This window comes from Lissotriton vulgaris, chromosome 5 (assembly GCF_964263255.1).
Source record: "Lissotriton vulgaris chromosome 5, aLisVul1.2, whole genome shotgun sequence".
NCBI classification, from domain to species: Eukaryota; Metazoa; Chordata; class Amphibia; order Caudata; family Salamandridae; genus Lissotriton; species Lissotriton vulgaris.
In genome coordinates, this window is record NC_141693.1 from 1,139,252,143 (window position 1) to 1,139,273,695 (window position 21,553).

General features: G+C 47.4%; 1 protein-coding gene across 1 annotated transcript in view; it reads left to right on the forward strand.

Moving 5' to 3' along the window:
- VWA2 (von Willebrand factor A domain containing 2) overlaps positions 1-21,553 on the forward strand; it is a 282,676-nt gene that overhangs the window by 25,497 nt on the left and 235,626 nt on the right. Inside the window, exon 2 of the mRNA XM_086922879.1 lies at positions 5,155-5,216. Within this exon, the coding sequence (XP_086779005.1) occupies positions 5,155-5,216 (62 nt within the window). The remainder of the gene's footprint in view (positions 1-5,154; positions 5,217-21,553) is intronic.

The window sequence follows — 21,553 nt, forward strand, 5'->3', positions numbered from 1 at the left end:
TTAAAGAATCAAAGGTCATTTTAGCAATATGTTTGATTGCTAAAAGTGTTGAGTTGTATTCAATTTGATTTAGAAATTTGTAGAGCTGCTACATGGAGTTCACCTCAAATTTTATTACATCATTACAAGCTCCAAGCTTTGGAGAATAATGAGAGGAACTTTGGTATTTGTGTGCTTAGTTCTATCTTGTAATAAATCTATTTTGTTTGAACTTTCATCAGAATCACTGGGTTTGACTTATACCTGCTGTTTGTGTATTTCTTGTAAGAAAAGGTGCATTGTTGCTTTTGTATTCCTCAAAAGTAATGACTGGGACGAGGATGGTGAATATAGAGGAAATGCACTGATTATTTTCTGATCATTTTTATTATTACTAGCCTTGCCTGTTTCACTCATCATGGCCCACCACTCTCTATTTATGACATGACCTTCATTTATGTGTGAGTGGGGGAAGGCATAGCTGCTTTCTCAGCATTTTCTGGAGTTTCCTGTCTCGAGGTGGGATTCATCTCCAAAGTAATGATTGGGACAATGATATTATGTTATATTGACTTACAGAGCTCACAGATCACCCATGAGGGTATCTAGGCACTTGGGCAGGTGTGTAGGAATGTGGTCCCCAAGGTGCGTATATGAAGAGCCAGGCCTTCAGCTTCTTGCAGAACTCAAGAAGTAAAGAGGAGCAGGCTCTGATGTGTTGATGGAGGTTGTTACATGTCTTGGGTGAGATGTTGGAGAAGGAGCGACCTCCAATTTTGCTTTTGCGGATGCGGGCAATGGGTGAGAGAGGCAGAGCGTACGTGTCTGGTGGGTTCATGGAAGTGTATGTGGCTGTTCAGGTATTCTGGTCCTGTGTTGTGTAGGGCTTTGTGTGTGTGCGTGAGAAGTTTGAATTGACTGCACTTGTAAATGGGGAGCCAGTAAAGCTTCTTGAGGTGCGTTGTGATGTGGGTGGGACATGGAATGTCGAGTGTGAGTCTTGCAGTGATGCTCTGGATGATCTGGAATTTGTGTAAGACTTGTTTAGAAATTCCAGCGTTGAGAGTTTTGCTGTAGTTCATCATTCTGGTTATGAGTCTTCATGTGGCGGTATGTCTGGTGTTCTGAGGCAATCATTTGAAGATCTTTTTTAGCATGCGTAGAATGTGGAAGCAGGTGGTGCACATTGCGTTGACTTGAGCTGTCATGTTGGAGCTTGTCATCTAGGATCCTCCCTTAATTTTTAGCATGGTCTGTGGGTGTGGGTGTTGGTCCTAGCTCTAACTTCCACCCGGTGGACACCCATGGGGAGGTCTTGTTGCCGAAGATCAGTACTTCCGTCTTCTCAGAGTTGAGCTGCAGGCAGTTATTTCGCATCCAGTCTGCTACCATGGTCATGCACTTGGTGAAGTTTGTGGGGGACTGCATACTTTACACTCAAAGTTTAGTGAATTAAGTAAACTGTTGTACATTTCCGCATTCCATATGCTTATGCTAGAAATTTGAAAAGAACAATTGATGGCAGAATGCAAAACAAAGTCAAACCTCCACCCCAGTACAGAGATCTGCGCCAAAATCCATCGTTTTTTTGCTCCCCATGCCATTCCAGTTTAAAGCCAGCGATATGCAAATCAGTCTTGACCCTGCCCCCAAGGGGAACAGTCCAGCCCGAACTGCCAAGCCAGGTCCTCCCTGGACTGGAAACAAGCATCCTAGGACAGGTTTCGGGATTTCACCCCTCATCAGCCAGGATAGCTTGACTCCAGAGGCATGGAAAGTTTTTTGTGAATCAAATAAACTGTTGTACATTTCCGCATTCCATATGTTTATGCTACAAATTTAGACATTTGCTACTTTTTTTTCATCCAGTTTATTGTGTATCATCTAATGCATCATGTTGTTTCAATTGCTTCAAATATTTCCCCTTTTCAATTTATCCCTCCAAGCATCTTTTTGTCTATTCGAAATCTGTACAGAAAGACCGCTCAAACAAACTTTAAGTCCCTCTCACATCTGATTCTTCGTGGTACATGCTAAAATAAAAAGCCATATTGTGCAGATTATTGGATCAAATATTCAAGGTCTGTGTGCCCCGTAATGTCTCCAACCCAGATTTGAGCAAGAGATCTCCCAAGACGGTTATTGTTTCATCTTATAAGCAGTCTGCGTAGCCGACTGTACCATTAATGGCGGGAACAGAGGCCAAGCACTGGCGGAGCGGCCTCTTAGCCAGCATGGACTGTTTTTGTCGGCCTGGAGAGAAAGGGGGACACTGTTCGTTTGCCTGACTTTGTGCCAAGCATTCACTGAGATTTCAAAGGGCGCGGAGCTGGGAACTTAAGCGATGACAAGGCCGGAACGGTCTCCAGACCGCGCCGCCATCTCCTGCCCAGATAAGATCACCACGCTGGACTTTCTCTTTCAGACATTCCTGCTCCAGGGACCCCAAACAGAGATGCATTCATGACCTTCACCTGATGAGAGGTCTGTTCAAAGCACAGGTACAAAGCTCTGCACCTGAAGATTAACAGAAGCACTGTAGTCCCTGGGTCTTATTTACAGAAGATTCCAGCACCATACCGAGTCCGTGAATATGTTCAAGTCTCAGGGTCTCACTTACCAAGAAAGCTCTTCAGAAGGACCAGAGTTATATTGAGGTTATACCAAGCAGCGGCCTCGAGTGACAGTAGCAAGCGGCCACCCCACTTCACTAGATGCAATAGAAACTTCAAACATGGCTCCAGTCCAAGGGAGGGACTGGGCAATCTACTTTGCCCTGGGCCCCTTCTTCTTAAGCGCCACCAGGTCCACATAGACAAGAATCTTGCACATCTCTGTCCTGGAGGAAGTTCGGTGAATCCATGGTGCGTGTGCGTGCGTCAATGGTATGGAGTTCTTTGCATGTATCTGTACAAGGGGGTGAAGGTGGCCAGTGGTGAGTAGATGTTTGCTACTCTGCACTAAAGAGAAGGGTAGAAAGTGAGCAGCATGAAGGTCTTTACTCATGCCTTAGTTTCCCTAGTCTAAGCCCCGGGCTCTGTTTCACCAGTAACCTAAAGTGGTAGACCAAGTGTCTGCCAGCCAGGCCTGTGGTTTGTTTGAAACAAGTTGTGTGTGTGAGCTTCATTTGCCGCAATCTTTGCTGTCAGGAGGACACCAGGTTTGGACAGGCTAGGAACTAAAAGAGCAACATATCAACGATACTTAAACTGTGTCACCAACATGACATACAACAAATTCCACTGCACCAATGAAAAGCACAGCAAGCAGCCATGTAAAACAAACGATGACAAAAAAATGCAACAATAAAATGCTTCTATCTGTGGTATGCGAGTAAAGAATATGTAAAATCTAAGGCTAAAATCTAATGGAAGAAATGTAATAGGAACGCAGTTTAGCTGAGAAATGTTTTAAATTGGTAATACCGGAGAAAAGTCTTTTCGTAGGCCAGCTTTTCAAATGAGGTGAGGGGTACAACTGGTGTTTCGAACAGGAAACATCAAGTTCCTTGACGCAATAGCTCATAGGGTTGAGCACATGCTGCCAACATCTGTGTTTGACTTGCGGGTCACAATGCCGAGTCCAGCATATGCTTTCATCCTTCCGATGTTGATAAATGTAATAACAACAAACTCGGTATTATTACAGTCTCTTGTTTACGGTGCTTAAATTGTAAAATTACTGTCTGAAGCATTGTATAAAACGATGTTTTATATTATGTGTTGGTTGAGGACATCAAAATGAGGATAACCTAGTCAAACTGAGAGACATCAGTCTTTGAGAAGTGTATAGAAACCAAGATCTGGATTAATTTTGTCTGGTAACGTAAAGGCTACATACATACTGTGTGCACTTTAGAAACCCAATTGTTTGTATTATTTGCTTGTAAGTAACCTGGACTCTTACATGTTAGGGGAAATTAACGTTTATGGCGAACAAGACCTACAATTTATATCAAGGTGTTGAGTATTGCCATTGTAAATTGTAAGTAAGGTGTTCTAAATGTTAATAGCGGTGTATTACTGCTCCATTGAAGCAGTGCTTGGCAGAGTAAGCTTTCAAATGGCCCAACAATAGAAAGAGCCTGTATCCCTCTCCTGTGGGTTTGTAAAGGATGAATACCAAAGCATTCAAATGTTAATACATAAATAATGAATGAGAGGATGGCTCAGTCCTCGTGTTTTGTTTACATCATTCATGGACAGCTTTTTCATTCATGAACCAACCAAGTAAACATCTGAAACTAAACTATCACTTGGAACCTCTGATTGCTTTGTTCCCCTTCCTCGCCTATTACATAACGAGCAGCCTTTTGTTTCACACATTTTAACTTTTTTGGATTATTCTGAGCCATTTGAGGTGTTGGGCTGTACAGACCTACCACAACCAACAGCACACCTTCCTACTTTATTATGTCATTCAACAACACTGTGGCCACCACAGCGCCACCGACGTTTCCAGGTCTCGAGAGAATTCACGCAGGGCCTCTGGTGCACCAGTGCTAGGAAAATCTATAATCAGTCACACAACTCCATTAGCTGACTCCTATAAATCCTCCTACTCTGGCCGGGTTATTGTCCAAGACTGGCATTCAAGGAGAGGGGCTCCTGCTCACCTGCTCACCACCATTCGTTTTGAAAAATTGAATCTGGAGTCACTGACCAATACCTGTAGTTCTTTCTCTTTCCTTCAAACCCTCATTTGCCTTGCTTTCTACCGTTGACTCTCCATATTTACGCATGCCCATTGGTTAAGACATTATCAAGGAGAACGCATTTCTTTTCACCTGTAATGCGAATGCACATGTACAGAGTAATATGAAGAATTTCCCAGGATTGCAGCATTCTGCTCAGAGTAAGACATTAATGTTAACCTTTGTCAAAGGCAAGAAAATAAACTGCACTTCTTCTACGCAAATGCTCACAATATTTACATTCTCCTAATTAACAAAATAATCTATAAAAAACGTTGAGACGGTTGTCGTTAGACACTGTTAATATTTACAGGGTAGATTACTATTTATGTATTTCAGATTGTTTTTGAATTCTTTTGTTAATAATGCTTTAAACCAAGGCATTGAAAATTGGTTGAGAGTAGTCAGAATCAACAGGGCCTTTTAAAAAAATGAATTACCACATCATTATTTTAAATAATACGTGTATTTTTACATTTCAGTCCTTTCAATATGATGCAGCTGCTATCCTTCCACGCCGCCTGTTTTCTCATCCTTTTTCAAGGTAGGTGTTATTTTCTTAGTTGTGTTTTTGTACTACTCTGGGAAATATGTTAGGTCATGTTAGTTGATCTTATGCAGTGAAGAGTGACAGGAGTTTACATTTACTCTTAAGTGCTGTCTGAGACCCACTGAGCCGACAACGACCGCACTGGGCTCCCACCAGCATAGAACATTTATGCAAAAGCCTGTCTGCAGAACTAGGAAGTGTGTGTCCAGTTTTGGCTTGTCCTTCCGCTTAAAGGTCAAGGCCTTCTAAGCTGTGTGGCCATGCTGGAAACAGTGCTGCAGCTCCTTGTGGGGAGTGTAACACTTGAATCCATATGATGGATTGTGTGAACCTAGCCAAGGAAAAAGGATTAATCAGGACAGCCCAAATTTAGGGTGTGCCGTCTTGGAATAGAAAATTATTTTCTTGAGTCCCCTTGTTAAAAAGGGTTCCAAAGACAACCGGTAACCAAAAACCCTTTTATGTTGCCCGGCGGTATCGCCTCTATGACCCACCGATATTAATTAATGAAGAAGCAGGCGCTGGAGACTGGAAGGCGGGAAACGAGGATTTTATTCTCTCCGGAGGAGAACACATCAATTCAGACAGCAAGTATCGTCACGAGGTGCTCTAACCACATCTCTGAGGCCTGGCCTCTTATACTGGAGTTTACGACCTTTATTACACATAACACATTCTCGCAATACTTTAGTACTAGAAAGAACATCCTCGGAATCTCCCCTTCAGACCCGTTCCCACATACATTTACAGTCGGATTCCCCACCCCGGTCACAACAGGTGATAGTTGTCACACAGCAGGGCATTCCGCCGACTCACGGAATGTATGGGGTTGATCGGATCTCATGGGGTGGGGGCTTTGATCGGTTCGGGGGTCTTTTGATGGGGAGGGGAGGCTTCCTACTGTACGGGGTAATAAACAGTATCCGCAGAGCCAGGTGGCGGCCTGGGAACAGGGAAGACAAACGGGGATACAGGAAAAGGGGGTTTGCATCAAAAGGGTTTGAGGCCATGAAAGGAATGAGGGGAGGTGTCGCGCTGGGAACAGGATGAGATTCAGTGGTGAAACTGCGCTGGAGAGGGGTTTATGACCCAAGACATGAGAGAGCGGGGGTTGTCAGTGTGCGGGGGAATGCTTGGGAGGTTAAGAGAGAGAGAGAGAGACGCGCTGGCTATCAGCGAGGGGCAGGGAGGCCATGGTGCTCAAAAATGGCTGCCGCTTACGCGCACGAATGGGCTCGAAAAGGGGGCAAGATGGCGCCGATAATGTTGACGTTTTGCAGTCTAATCTTTAACAGTCCTCCCTTTTCAACATATCTTAGCCAACTTGCTTACTTAATGTCAATCTTCATCAAATTCCTAACCTCGGCATCATATATTGCTCTCATACGTTCGTTTTCAAAGTCCACAGTCTTAGGGCAAATACAATTTGCACATAATGAACACAGAGGTGGCAGACATTGAATTCCTAAGCATAGACCGCATATCACAACTACAGGAATCAGGATAATGGTGAACAGTCTCCAACCCCAGTTCTTAACAGTGTTCCAGAACCAACCACCAAGCGACCATTCTTCTTGTTCCTGGTGTACTTCTGTAGAGAGTCTGTGGAGATGTTCGATGGCTTTGTACACTGAGGGTGAGTTGTCCGGTATGTATGTACAGCAGCTGGACCCAATGATGCGGCATGCTCCACCACGGTCCGCAAGAACCACATCCAGGACAAGGCGGTTCTGGAGGGCCACCAAGCGGACCGCTTGAAGTTCAGCGGTGTTGTTAGCAAGGATACCAGCCGTGATGTTCATTGTTGTCTCAGCTGCTTGAGTCAGATGTCGGATGGCACGGCTGTTTGCCATCGGGCCCCAGAGGGGGACCAGTCCTTTCATAGCATCGATGAATTGTGCTCCTGTTGAATCGGCTTGTTCGATGTCCTTGGCTCGTTTCTGTCTGTGATGATTTGCTGATGCCACATAAGTCGGAGGAAGGATGAAGGAAATGAAACAAGTGCCCCCCCAGCCTTTGGGGAGCCAGGTGTAAGCCTTCGTGCCGCAGACGAAATACGTGTTTGGAGATGCCACAAAGGAAGGCGGGTCGATGGAGTCCAGAGTTCTGGAAAACCGGCAGGCACTGTGGCCTACCAGCTGAGTCCCAAGCCCTTCCATGCACATGTGGCCAGTGACGTTGATGACTGACAGGGCCACAGTCAGAGTGGCAGCCGTTCGTTTTCGCAGGTAGGAGAAGGTGGTTCTGGTTGGATTATTGAACACTTGCATTTCAACTTGTTCTTTAGCAGGGATGTCCAAGTGGATTGCGTTGTTGTTGGTCTGCGGGCAGAAGTGTGTCTTTGTTCTGTTCCGCCAGACCCCGTGGTAGAAATGCGTTACCGTTTTGCTGGAGGTGGCATTGTCCTTAAAGCTTTCTTGCAGAAGCATCAGCCAGGCAAGACAGGAACCGTGAACTGAGAAAGGTGAAGGGATGAATGGTATCGAGTGTCCAGTGGCGTGGGGTAGCAACCCACAGATCCAACAGTTGGTGGCATTGGTGGCAAGGTTGTGCTGGTGAAGTAGTTGTACAAAGGAGTTATTCCAAAATTCCTTTCGCCTCTCTCTGAGTTGGGGAGAGAGCGAGATCAGATAATGTTCCTTCATGGTGGTAGGCTGGACAGTGGTCAGGAATGTTTCGTGAGCAGGTGTATTTTCTTCCACAATCCAGAGAGTGGTCATGAGGAGAAGGCAGAAGAGGATTGTGATGAAGAGCGCAATAGTCTTTGGGCTATGGAGTCTGTCTGCTTTTGGGTTTCTGCGGTGGGTATTTCCTGTTTCCTTCATCATCGTTTTATTTGGCGCTTCCATCATCTTCTTATCTGGCGCTTCCATCATCTTCAAGGGGCTCGGTAGCGGGCAGAACCACAGACTTTGCTTTGCTTCTCTCCAGGTAACCCTTGGTAGTGTTTAGGTCACCGTTCTGAGATTTAACTCAGTCCGTGGTCTACTTAGCCGTAACTCCCTCCTTTCGACGCAGGAAATACCCTTCTCTTGATGGCACCGTGGGATCAGAGAACTTTGAAAGTTCAAGTGTTTCGGTATCAGGATAGCAGGATAGTGACGGTCGGTCCTTGTTCAGGAGCTCTTCTTGACTGTTGATGGTTTCGGTCGAGGTCAGGGTCGAGGAGATCTTCTTACAATGGTGTGCATGCAGCCAGTTGCGTTTTCCCTCCACCCGGAGTGCTGTTCGGGTGGTGATGAGGACTTGCCAGGGGCCCGTCCACCGGGGTTCCAGACTCTTGGCACGCTGGAAGTTCCGGATCAGGACGAAGTCCCCAGGTTGGATGGTGTGTCCGGGACCCCTGGAAGCGTCAGGGATGGCATGCAGCACCTGTTGATGGATAACAGACAGTGTTTTAGTCAACTGGCATAAGTAATCAGACATTAGGACGTCTGGGACGTCATGAATGGAAGTTGGTTTCGGCGCAGACCAAACATTCATAGGCCGGCCGAACACAACCTCGTATGGTGTCAAGTGGTGTTTGGTGGGGGTGGAACGCATTGAGAGTAATGCCAGGGGAAGTGCGTCTGGCCATTTCAGTCCTGTGGTAGCTACTATTTTGGCCAATTTTAGTTTCAGTGTGGCGTTATGTCGTTCAACTAGTCCAGCAGATTGGGGGTGGAAGACTGCGTGGAACTTTTGTTTTACACCCAACCCCTTCAAAATGAGTTGGATAACTTCGGCTACGAAGTGGGGGCCATTGTCGCTCCACAAAATTCGACAAAGGCCGTAGCGGGGGAAAAACTCCTTTAACAGTACCTTTGCTGTGGCCATAGCAGTGTTGTCACAGGTTGGATATGCTTCCACCCATTTGCTAAATGCGCATACCACCACAAGTACATATTTCAGGCCTTGACATCTGTCTAGTTGGATGTAGTCCATTTGCAGGACTTCAAACGGGTGATTTGGGACCCCAAACCCTCCCCGGGGTACTACAGTTCCTTTCCCGGGATTGTGTTGTAGGCATATCAAACATTGTTGGACCAAGCGTTTGGCGGACTCTGTGATCTTATCATTGTGCCAAACTCTGGAGACAAGTTCAATCATGGGGGCTGATCCTATGTGGGCAGGGGAGTGCGCCATAGTCAGTATGGGAATCAGGTACGAGTCAGGTAGCAACCATTTGTCTGTGTCTTTTGTCCGCCAGCAGCCTTCGTCATCTTTCAATCCCACCCGTGTCCATTCAGTCAGTTCGTGTTGTGTGCTAGCCATTTGAATGTCTCTGATAGTGTCCCTAGCGTCAGTCCATTTTTCTGCTTGTGACCTGGTCACGTACATGCGTGTTGTCGTCCTATTTTCAGCTGTCGCTCGGGCAGTGAGGTCGGCTAGTGCATTTCCCTGTCCAATAATGTCTGTCACCTTTTTGTGTGCCTGGCATTTAATGACTGCAAGCCTTTTGGGGAGAAGGACGGCTTCGATCAAGGCGGAGACTAGGTCCCCGTGCAAAATGGGGGTGCCGTGTGAGGTCAAGAATCCCCTCTCCCTCCAAAGGAGCCCGAAATGGTGAACCACCCCGAAGGCATACTGGCTGTCAGTGTAAATGTTTGCTGTGGTACCTGCTGCTAGAATACAGGCTCGTGTCAGGGCAATCAGTTCCGCTGCCTGGGCAGATCGTTGCGTTATGCGGGCTGTCTCGACTACAGTTCGAGCTGTGGTGACTGCATAGGCAGCTGAAGTGGTGCCATCGGGGAGCTTGATGCAAGAACCGTCCACCCACAGCTCTCCGTCGGGGTCGGGGAAAGCCGTGTCTCTGAGGTCAACCCTACTTCTGGTCTGTTCGTCTGTGAGGGTCACACAGTCGTGTACAGGGTGCGCATTGGGATCGTTTTCTGGTAAGGGCAGCAGGGTTGCTGGGTTCAGTGTGGTGCATCTCTTCAGTGTGATGTGGGGTGCGAGCAGAGTCAGTTCGTACCCTGTCAGTCATGCACTTGTCAGGTGTTGCGTTTTGGTTTGGTTTAGGAGGGTGTCAACTGCATGGGGTACCAGTACTGTGAGGGAATTTGAGAGCACGATCCCCTCACTCTGTCGGATAGAGATCGCAGCAGCAGCTACGGCTCGAAGGCAAGCAGGCAGGGCTCTGGCTACGGGGTCAAGAGTGGCTGAGAAGTAAGCGCATGGTCGTTGCTTTGGGCCAATGGACTGGGTCAGGACAGATAAAGCGCACCCCTCCCTCTCATGAGTGTAAAGGGAGAAGGGCTTTGTGTAATCGGGGGTACCCAACACAGGGGCCGAGCAGAGGGCATCTCGTAGTTGCACGAAAGAAGCCTGACACTCAGGGGTCCAAGGGAGTGGGAGAGGGATGTCCTTTGCTAACAATGAAAGCAGTGGTTTTACTACAAGGCTAAAGTTGGGCAACCACTGTCGGCAGAAGGAGGTGAGGCCTAGTAGGGAGCGGACCTGTTTCTGGGTCTTAGGGACGGGGGTGTCGAGAATGGTTTGGATCCGGTCAGGAGTCAGTTTCCTTCCGTCTTTGGACAAAAGGTGGCCTAGGTAAGTGACCTGGGGTTGGCAGAATTGCAACTTCTTCTTAGAGACCTTGTGGCCATTTTCTGCAAGGAAATGCAGGAGTTGAATGGTGGCTGTGACAGCTAGTGGAGTGGTGTCGGCTGCCAAGAGGATGTCATCGACATATTGTACTAATACCACTCCATCGGGTAACTGGACTTGATCCAGTTGTCTCTTGAGGGCTTGGCTGTAGATGCTAGGGCTTTCTGTGTAGCCCTGGGGTGCTCGGCAGAACCTATACGAGCGGGCTTTTAGGGTGAAACCGAAGAGATATCGGCTGTCTGGGTGGATGGGGATAGAAAAGAATGCGTTTTTGAGGTCAATGACAGTGAAGGTGGTGGCAGTGGAGGGAATCAAAGTCAGGATGGTGGTAATGTCCGAGACCACAGGGTACTGGGGTACCACCACTTTGTTGATCTCTCGAAGGTCAATGATGAAGCGGTATGCTTTCTCATCTCCTTCTCCCTGTTTCTTAATGATGGGCAAGATTGGGCTGTTGCAAACGTTGCTAACTACTTCCTCTACTACTCCTGCGTCTATCAGTGATTGGATGATTTCTACCAATGCCTTCTCGCCCTCGGGCGATATTCGATATTGTGGGAGTTTTGGGAGTGTTGCATCTGGTCGAACAGTGATGTGTATTGGGTCAATCATCATGCGCCCTACATCCGAATCCGTTTTGGCCCACAGATACGGAGGCAGAGTGTCAAGCAGGGAAGTGTCAGCGTCGGTGATGGAAAACATGTGTCTGGGGGGGCAATGTCTAAGCAGAACAGGATTGTCGTAAAGGAAAACTCGGACTCCATCTTGAGAACATCTAATCGTTGCTCGGAAGTGTTTCAATAGGTCGAGTCCCATAATTGCGTCAGGGCTATTGGAGGAGAGTAAAAACGTGGTGTCAGTGGTGTTGTTTTCCAAGTCAAAGAGGATTGGGGCGGACAAAGGGTTAGTGGAGGGCGTCCCATCGAAACCTGTCGATGTTATTAGTAAGCCAGACAAGGGTGCCCTTGGAATCAGTCGTTTAGATAATGCACTACGTGTTGCGCCAGTGTCTACCAGGAATGGTGACTTTGTACCCAAGACTTAGCAGTGACATAAGGGCCTTGCTGGTCAACATGGAGCTCGACTGGATCCCTCCCTTGCCCTAGGCAGTCCTATGCAAAGTCATGAACGTCATCGTAGTCAGATTGCTGGCATTGGTTTTGTCGGGGTCGATCAAATGTGTTTGGTCTACTGGATCTATCGTTAGTTGCGTTGTTTGGGGGCCCTCGCTGTGGTCCCCTATTTCTTGGTTCGTTTGCTGAATCTCTAGGATCTCTATTTCTGGTGAGTTCCAAAAGAACCGGGCACTGTGATTTCCAGTGGCCCGATCCTTTACAGAAGGCACACTGGTCCTCCCTAATGTCTGTACGTCCAATGTGGGGAGTTGAAGCACGGTCTTTGGGAGGTGCCGTTTTAGGGACGTTCATCTGATGGTTTCCCCGATATTGGTCCCGTCCCAGAGTCACCCCTTGCAGTTGCGCTATCATCACCCTCTCCTTTAATTCTTTCTTCTTCCTCTCTGTTGTTCTATCGTTTTCGTTTTTCTGATGTTCATAATATTGGGCCATCTGGAGGATAGCCGTAGGTTTGGAGGCTGCCCAACTACTTTCACTGGCCTGCAGTTTCTGCGAGACCTCCGGTGATAAGCCTTTAACGTAATTCTGGACAAACAGATGGTGTCCGGTTGCAGTGGTCAGGTCCTGGCCGCTGTAATCGGAGAACACCGTTTCAAACCGGGAGAAGTATTCCGATACATCCTCCTGAGGTTTCTGGCGACAAGCCGTTACTATCGACCAGTCCACTTTCTTTTCTGGGATCAGGGTTTTTAATTTCTGCACGATTTTATCCGGGAGGTCTAAAATGGCTTTTAAAGGCTTTTGTCCGGGTTCTCGTTGTCTGTCTATGCCATCAAGTTGTGACCAGTTATGTCCAAACAGCTCAGTGTGGTCGACTTTCCGGATTTGCTTCCACACATCAGCTGGTAGACATAACCCGAAAAACAAGTCGATGTCAGCTAGAGTCATAATCGTCGATCCTAGGGCCGTACCCAACTCAGTATAGAAGGCAGTGGGGTTTTTACGTAGGTCTGGCGGAGATTTCCGGAAGGTCAGAATCTCTTGCCGGTCCCATGGTTGGTAGACCCAATTGTACACTACCCTTCCCTTTGCATCTTTGTTGTTTGCATCATCGTGAGTCCCTTCACCTCGTGGAGGAACCCAGTAAGGGGCAGCCTCTCGTATCGGCATCATAGTGTTAGGTCGTTCAGTTTGCGGGTTGGTTGCTACGGAGGTAGTGGATTCGGTTTTTGGCTTTTGCTCAGTGAGGTGGCGGAAAACCTCAAGCGTACGCGTAAGGAGGTCCGTCACATCACTCTCACTCTCATCCCCGATATCAACCTTCCGGTACAGAGTCGTTAGGCTCTGTGGACCATTTTCTTGATATCGGTCCTCGTATGCGTTTAAGACGTGGTAACACAGTTGTACAGTAAAGTGTCGTCTGTGACTCCCAGTATAAGAATTAAACACATCCATGACGGATTCTTCATCCTCCCTCTTCTCTACCAGTATCTTTGCTATCTTGTCGACCCCTGCTCGTTCATGTTTGCTTAGTCTATATGCTCTAACAGGACCAACCCTTCGGGCTTCTGGGTCGCCCGGCGTTGTCGTTTGCGTAACATCTAATACGAGGAGTTCAGCCGGCACGGAGGCCATGGGGGCTGAAGCCGTGGGGCTGCTCTCGCTGGTACCTGGGGATAGTGGGTGTTGGGCTAAGGGTTGGGAAGGGGCATATGGAGGGGGCATGTGGATGATCGGAGGACCTAGCAGCAGATCATCGTTGGTTCGCTGTTTTGAGTGTAAATCAGGGTAGAGCGTGGAGGGAGTTCTAACCAGGCACTGGCTTGATGTTTCTATTTCTAGCTTCTGTTTGGTATCCTCTCTTTCTTTTATCTCTTTCTCTAGTTTCTGGGCCGCTAGGTGGGCTGCTTTCCGCAGCTCTTTTCCCAACCTACTCTCAGTTCTCTTTTTGCGTTGGTCGGCTTCTTTTCGCCACATGCCGAAGCTGTCAAGCATAGTGGACGTCGTCTTGTTTTTACTAAGGGCTGTTTCTAGTGCGTTTATTCTATCGTCTTCGAAGGATCCTATCAGTGGCCACTGACTTTCTTGATCTCTTTTCGTATATTTATGCCACAGCTGGCTATAGGCTATAGCGACTAATCCATGTTTTGTGAACATGTCCTTATTAGGGGTGCCTTCCAACGGAGCCGGATGGTTCATCCCTAATAAGCGGTCCGGGTTAAACAGGCTACTAACCAGTGGGGAGAAGACAGGCATGACGGATCACAATGGGATAATAGTCAGCACTACCTATCTTATCACTGCGCGCAAAGACTAGATAGAATATTTCTATTCTACGTTGTTTGCACGTAGTGAATACCTCATGAATCAATTCTGAGCAATCAATCAACGTTAGGTCAAAAATAAAAAATCAATATGGTCAATGGGGAGAATAAGTAGGCTCGCAAAGGTTCGCGTCACCTACCCTTTCACTATCTGTAAAGAGGGGACCTAATCTTCCCTGTTTTCAGACAGAGAATCTCCAGAAAACAATCTATAACAGTTAATCAGTGGGGGGGAAGGGGCAATTGTTCAGTGGGGGAGAAAGATAGGTCCGACGGGTGCGTACCTATCCTTCGCTGTTTATAAAGGGAGAGCCTGTTGTTTCTCCGTTTGTAGACAGTGAATCTCCAATAAATTAACAAAGAGTAATACTAGTATTTTCTCAACAATTATCAATTACTTTCAATTATCTATCACTTTCGCAATTCGTCGTGTTTACACGACCTTACCCGGACCGCATGGACAGTTTCTCGTCTTCCGAATCCAGCGCCCGATCGTCCTCTTCTCTTCGTACTTCTCGTGGCACTCCTGATGGTTCCCAGTCAGGACCGCAGATCACTCGAGAGAGGTCTGTTCGGAACCAGTGAAGTTCGGATGATCGGCTGTCAGACGAGGGTCTATCGGACAGGGTACCTTCCGATCGTTGCAGTCGTTCACTCTGTCGTCGGGACCTCTCCCACTGGATCCACGAGTCGCTGATGGGCCCCACGTTTGGGACGCCAATTGTTAAAAAGGGTTCCGAAGACAACCGGTAACCAAAAACCCTTTTATGTTGCCCGGCGGTATCGCCTCTATGACCCACCGATATTAATTAATGAAGAAGCAGGCGTTGGAGACTGGAAGGCGGGAAACGAGGATTTTATTCTCTCCGGAGGAGAACACATCAATTCAGACAGCAAGTATCGTCACGAGGTGCTCTAACCACATCTCTGAGGCCTGGCCTCTTATACTGGAGTTTACGACCTTTATTACACATAACACATTCTCGCAATACTTTAGTACTAGAAAGAACATCCTCGGAATCTCCCCTTCAGACCCGTTCCCACATACATTTACAGTCGGATTCCCCACCCCGGTCACAACAGGTGATAGTTGTCACACAGCAGGGCATTCCGCCGATTCACGGAATGTATGGGGTTGATCGGATCTCATGGGGTGGGGGCTTTGATCGGTTCGGGGGTCTTTTGATGGGGAGGGGAGGCTTCCTACTGTACGGGGTAATAAACAGTATCCGCAGAGCCAGGTGGCGGCCTGGGAACAGGGAAGACAAACGGGGATACAGGAAAAGGGGGTTTGCATCAAAAGGGTTTGAGGCCATGAAAGGAATGAGGGGAGGTGTCGCGCTGGGAACAGGATGAGATTCAGTGGTGAAACTGCGCTGGAGAGGGGTTTATGACCCAAGACATGAGAGAGCGGGGGTTGTCAGTGTGCGGGGGAATGCTTGGGAGGTTAAGAGAGAGAGAGAGAGACGCGCTGGCTATCAGCGAGGGGCAGGGAGGCCATGGTGCTCAAAAATGGCTGCCGCTTACGCGCACGAATGGGCTCGAAAAGGGGGCAAGATGGCGCCGATAATGTTGACGTTTTGCAGTCTAATCTTTAACACCCTCACTCACCCAAGGTTGCCCTTGGGTGACATGCTTTAGCATTGGGACCATCCCAAGCATCTACTGTTTGGGGTGTGCTACGACTTGTGAGGGATACGTAGGAGCACTTTTGTGAAGCTATGTGTAGTGCAGTCTGTGGTGGAGTGGTGATAGGTGATAATTAAAAATACCTAGCTAGTAAGCCAACATTTTATTCCTGCCTCTAGTTGGTAAGGTAAAAAGGGGGTGGATAAAGGAAAAATAACTGTTATGTGGTCACAGTCCCTAATATCCTGTTGACATGTTTCTAGGTGTCCCCTACACCTTTTCTTCAGGACAACATGAGGGCCAGCCCCATGTATGCCACTCCTGTGATTCAGCCTAAATATTAAGGAAATATTAGGTAGACACACCTAGTGTGTGTATCTAGTAAATATACATAAGGTTAACGTTGTACCGGTAGTATTTTTTAGTTAGCAGTATTATGCCCCATGATCCGCCTGGGTGGAGGGGCCTGTAGACTTTGTCTCGGCAGCCCTCCGGCAATTCTACCTGTTGTCTCCCAGGCTCGACCGCATCTTCATACTCCTTGTGGGGAGTCATCCACGTAGAAGTATTTTAAAGTGTGTCAGACTGGTGTCTGCCTTGTTGTTTCTCAGAATGCATCAAGATCTTTACGCTGAGCCTTCAAGTTAAGAATTTTAAAAGTGAGCGCGCTATGTTCTGGGAGCTCCTGCAGGTGTGTCTGAAATGAGATAGAACAGTGATTTTTACACCTCCCCTCTTGATTCATACACTAACCTGGCAAACAAGGTGTGACTGTTTGTGCGACTCATATTATTATGATCAGGTAGGAAATATGGTCAGAGGATGAGTGAAGGAGCTTATACTTTATGTCCTCGAGACACTGATAAAATAAGGCTGGAATACCATTAGCGGTAGTGCTGAGTGATGCTGTGGTAATGCGATAGAGTGAGTGCAATAGATAGATAGAGTGAGGGCAATAGATAGAGTGAGGGCGATAGATAGATAGAGTGAGGGTGATAGATAGATAGAGTGAGATAGATAGAGTGACGGCGATAGTGAGGGCGATAGATAGAGTGAGGGCGATAGATAGATAGATAGAGTGAGGGCGATAAATAGATAGATAGAGTGAGGGCGATAAATAGATAGATAGAGTGAGGGCGATAGATAGACTGAGGACAATAGATAGATAGAGCGAGGCCGATAGAGTGAGGGTGATAGAGTGAGTGGGATAGATAGATGGTTGTGTGTGTGGTTGTTGTTGTGTGTGTGTGTTTGTGTGGTTGTGTGTGTGTGGTTGTGTGTGTTTGGTTGTGTGTGTGGGGTTGGGTGTGTTGGGCTGTGTGTGTGGCGTTGTGTGTGTTGTGTTTGGGGTTGTGTGTGTGTTTGTGGGTGTGTGTTGTGTTTGGGGTTGTGTGTGTGGATTTGTGTGTGTGCTTGTGGATGTGTGTGTGGTTGTGTGTGGGGGTTGTGTGTGTGTTTGGGGTTGTGTATGTGGGGTTGTGTGGGGGGTTGTGTGTGGGGGGTTGTGTTTGTGTATGTGGTTGTGTGTGTGGGGTTGTGTGTGTGGAGTTGTGTGTGTGGGGTTGTGTGTGTGTTTGTGGGTGTGTGTTGTGTTTGGGGTTGTGTGTGTGGTTGAGTGTGGTTGTGTGTGTGCGTGTGGTTGTGTGTGGGTGTGTGGTCGTGTGTGTGTGTGTGTGTGTGTGGGGGGGGTTGTGTGTGTGTGTGACTTTTGGGGAGTTGTGTGTGGGGGGTTGTGTGTGTGGGGGGGTGTTGTGTGTGTGTGTGGGGGGGGTGTTGTGTGTGTGGGGGGGTGTTGTGTGTGGGGGGGGTTGTGTGTGTATGGGGCGGGTTGTGTGTGTATGAGGGGTTTGTGTGTGTGTGTGGGGGGGAGTTGTATGTGTGTGTGGAGGGGTTGTGTGTGTGGGGGGTTGTGTGGGGGGTTGTGTATGTGTGTGTGTGTGGGGGTGGGGGTGTGTGTGTGTGGAGGGGTTGTGCTTGAGCTCACTGACTAACTCTCAGAGCCCTTAAATAACTTCAGCAACCAGCAGCGGGTCTCTGGGCTGAATAAATTAGAGAGAATGACCTACTACCAGCTACGGGCCGTACTGCACATGTGCTTCATCTCCTTCCCAGCTGCGCAACCCACATTCCAGGCACTAGAGAGCTTTCTAAAGAACCCTTCCCCTTGCAGGCTGATCACAAGGTTATCCTCGGACATGCAGCGCACAGTGCCAATATGCTTCCTGAAAGAGCGGCAGGAATGGGAAGCTCTGCTTGGCACATCGATCACGCAGGACCTACTGCTGCGTGCAGGAAAGAGCACTGTCCCCTAACTATCAGCTTTGCCTTGTTCATTTTAAATTTCAACACAGACTGTACAGGTCACCTAAATGGCTCCACAGCATAGGTCTGATAGACGATGCATGTTGTCTGTGATGCTGATCCCCCGGAACGACCTTTCTACACCGAGCCTGGGAATGCCGGAACATTAATCAATACTGGGTAATAATTTTTGATGCAACAGAGGAGATGTTAGAATTGTGTATAGAACGCACTCCTATACCTGCGCTGCTAGGGTTTGTAAGAATGTGCCTGCAGGAAGCAGAAAACTAACTGCCATGCTTCTGCTGTTAGCCAAACAATGCATAGCGTTGTGCTGGAGCCGATGCCAAGTTCCACACAGAGAGGACTGGCTTAAAGATGCTGCGTTCTGCCATGGTATCTGTCGGCCGGCTGGGACCCCATGCCTATCCAGACTTGACCTCGAGACACCTGGGAGCAGCTACAAGCTTACTTGCGGCTGCGGATGGAGGACGAGGGTCTCTCCCCCTCCCCTACCCAGGGTGTTGCTGAATAGTATTGGAAATAGAGCTCAGACTGAGGCTAGAGATTGCGTTCATCAGGTACAGTGTGAGGAGGCTGGCCACCCCTTTTAAAACAAGATCTTCATAGGTCTACTAGAACGTGTTCGCTCAGTACTTTAGTGACACTTGTACACCAAGCCCCTTGCGGCTCACTGAAAACAAGTTCTGCCTCCGAGTGGTGGGGGCAGGGTTAGGGGGTGTTATCGGAGTCCGGGCGGGCATTGCTGACGAGCTTACCAAAGCCAATGCAGACAATGGCTGTGACAGCGGGCTTTAGGAGACGCGCGCTTTGAAAGTGACCGCGTGTCTCCTAAAGCGCGCGCGTTCACAGTGCGTGTCTCCTAAAGTGCGCGGTCACTGCCATTGTCTGCAATGGCTTTGGTAAGCTCGTGCACCTCTCCTGTCCCACTTCGCTGCAGACACAGCGACAATAAGTATCACTGGCGACAGCGCTTCGTGCTGCGACACCAGCGAGACCTAAAAAACTAGCACAATCAGGGGGCAGAGGCAGGAAAAACTAGTGCAATTAGTGGAGCAGAAGGCAAGAAAACAAGCACAATCAGGGGAGCAGAAGGCAAGAAAATGGGCACAAATCAGGGGGAGCAGAAGGCAAGAAACAAGCACAATCAGGAAACAGGAGGCAAGAAAAACTAGCACAATTAGGGGAGCAGAAGGCAAGAAAACAAGCACAATCAGGGGAGCAGAAGGAAAGAAAACGGGCACAAATCAGGGTCAGCGAGGGGGAGCAGAAGGCAAGAAACAAGCACAATCAGGGAACAGAAGGCAAGAAAACGAGCACAATCAGGGAACAGAGGCAAGAAAACGGGCACAGATAAGAATGCAGGCACAGGGGGGAGACAGGCATCGGCAGTCACAGACACCAGAAGACAGTATGGACAGTACAGGGAAGACAGACAGACAGACAGCAACAGTGATACAAACCTAAGGCCTACCATTGGCCACCAGGGATGAGGCGCAGGTGGTAGCCTGAGGGTGGAGGAGGGCCTCAACTTCTACAGCAGCGGCAGCTGGGGCGGGGTCAGGACACACAGGCGGAGCTGTGTGGTGGGGGAGCGACCTACCAACAAGGGTCAACTTCTATGCTATTTATTTGGAACGCTTCACATTACCATACAACACTCTTTTAAAGCCGAACCTATTTGCATTGCCAATGCTTGTAGTATTATGCTTACAGGGTAGCTCAGTGATTTAAATGGTCCCTTATGACATCTGCAGTGATCTAAAAGTCACGAACATCAATATAGCAAGTCATGGGCTTCCATCCTTCCAAGGTCGGTAAATGAATATTTAAATGTGTAATAATAAATCCTGTCTTTTACTTTCCTTAGAATCTGCAGAACAATACTATGAAGCGCTGCATATACAACCTATTATTCCAATTACCCACATCAAGGGCACTCATTTTATCAAGCATGAAACGCTGAGTTGGCCCTGTAGCAATACACACTAGTAGTCTGCATTTAATGTACCCCTCGATTAAGTTTGAAACTTGCGTACAAAGAACAATCTTTCCAAATAGTTCTAACTCTGCAACATTTTCGTTGCAGCAAAATGTTAACCTTCATTTTATATGCAAAGCAATTCATTATGTTACTGGTGCAAAAAGAACAGCCGAATTGTGTCATTGTATAGTGGGATAAACATATAACAGACTACTTAGCGATTTACAGATTTTCCAAAAAACACTTTGACATTATGCTTCCCTAGATCTCCTCAGGGTCCAGAAATACATTTATCAAATTATCTTAGTATAATTGGCTCACTATTTGGGGAGTGAGCCTCACTCCACCGGGTTTCAGTGCGCTGTACCATCCGGGTGGAGATTTGCAGTGGCAACAAGTGGAATAAACAAGCTTTTTTTGTAGCAGAAAACAGTTTTTGAAGGAATGGGCAGGCGCGTGGTACGCAATTATAGACAACTTATAAGTGTGATATACGTAGAGAGTGATCACAGTATGTCACACCTCACGGTGTCGGACACACCCCTATTGGACTGCAAAGTCTGCTGAGAGTCATAAATCAGTCACACATGGAGAAGACAAAAACAGACTACTCAGAGTGTCTGCAACTGCACAGAAAGTTAAATATTAGCAGATTAGTAACGTATATACACATTAAAAAGGCAAAATTTAAAATAGAATTTTTTTATGCTGTGTAAACGTGAAGGAGTTCAAAATTAGAGGCTAGAATCTAAGTTGGGGTCCATAGCTTGATTTCCGGAAGTAGCATAATTTCAGCAAACAGTAGTGCTGATGACTGACGGCCTCAGTTGGCAAAAATACACTCTGCTTTAGGCAACAAAAAAAAGTGATAGACCAAACTCTAGAATATCGCTTTGTCTTTTAGGAATAAATGTAAAAGCTTCAACTTCCTCATTAAAATTAAAATATGATTTTTTTAGGTTTTGTTGTTAATTTAAGAAATCTCATAATTAGTGTATTTATTTGATTTATCAGTCTTTAATTTTGTATATTTTTTTTGTGGTGCACACAAGACAAAAGTTTAAGAACCCCTGCGCTATAGCATTAGTGACAGGCAGGCATGGTGTTGTGCTGAAGGACTGTCACTTTGTTAATGTTTACCTAACTTGATGTGTTTAGCTCTGGGGGGTGACAGGGGTCTAAGAGTCATGGACCCTGGTGACTTTGTAGAACAGGAAGATAAGGGGGAGCCCAGTGCATTTTACAAACCCGGTGTACCCAGCTTACACTTTCGCTTTACCTCCAAAAATCTATACAATAATACCAACTACCTTTAGCCTCCTCATATGGAGGTTGAAGGTACTGGCGCCTCAAACACTATTTTATGGGTATGTTCTGATGGCTTCCCCTAAAATTCCTCACTCACCA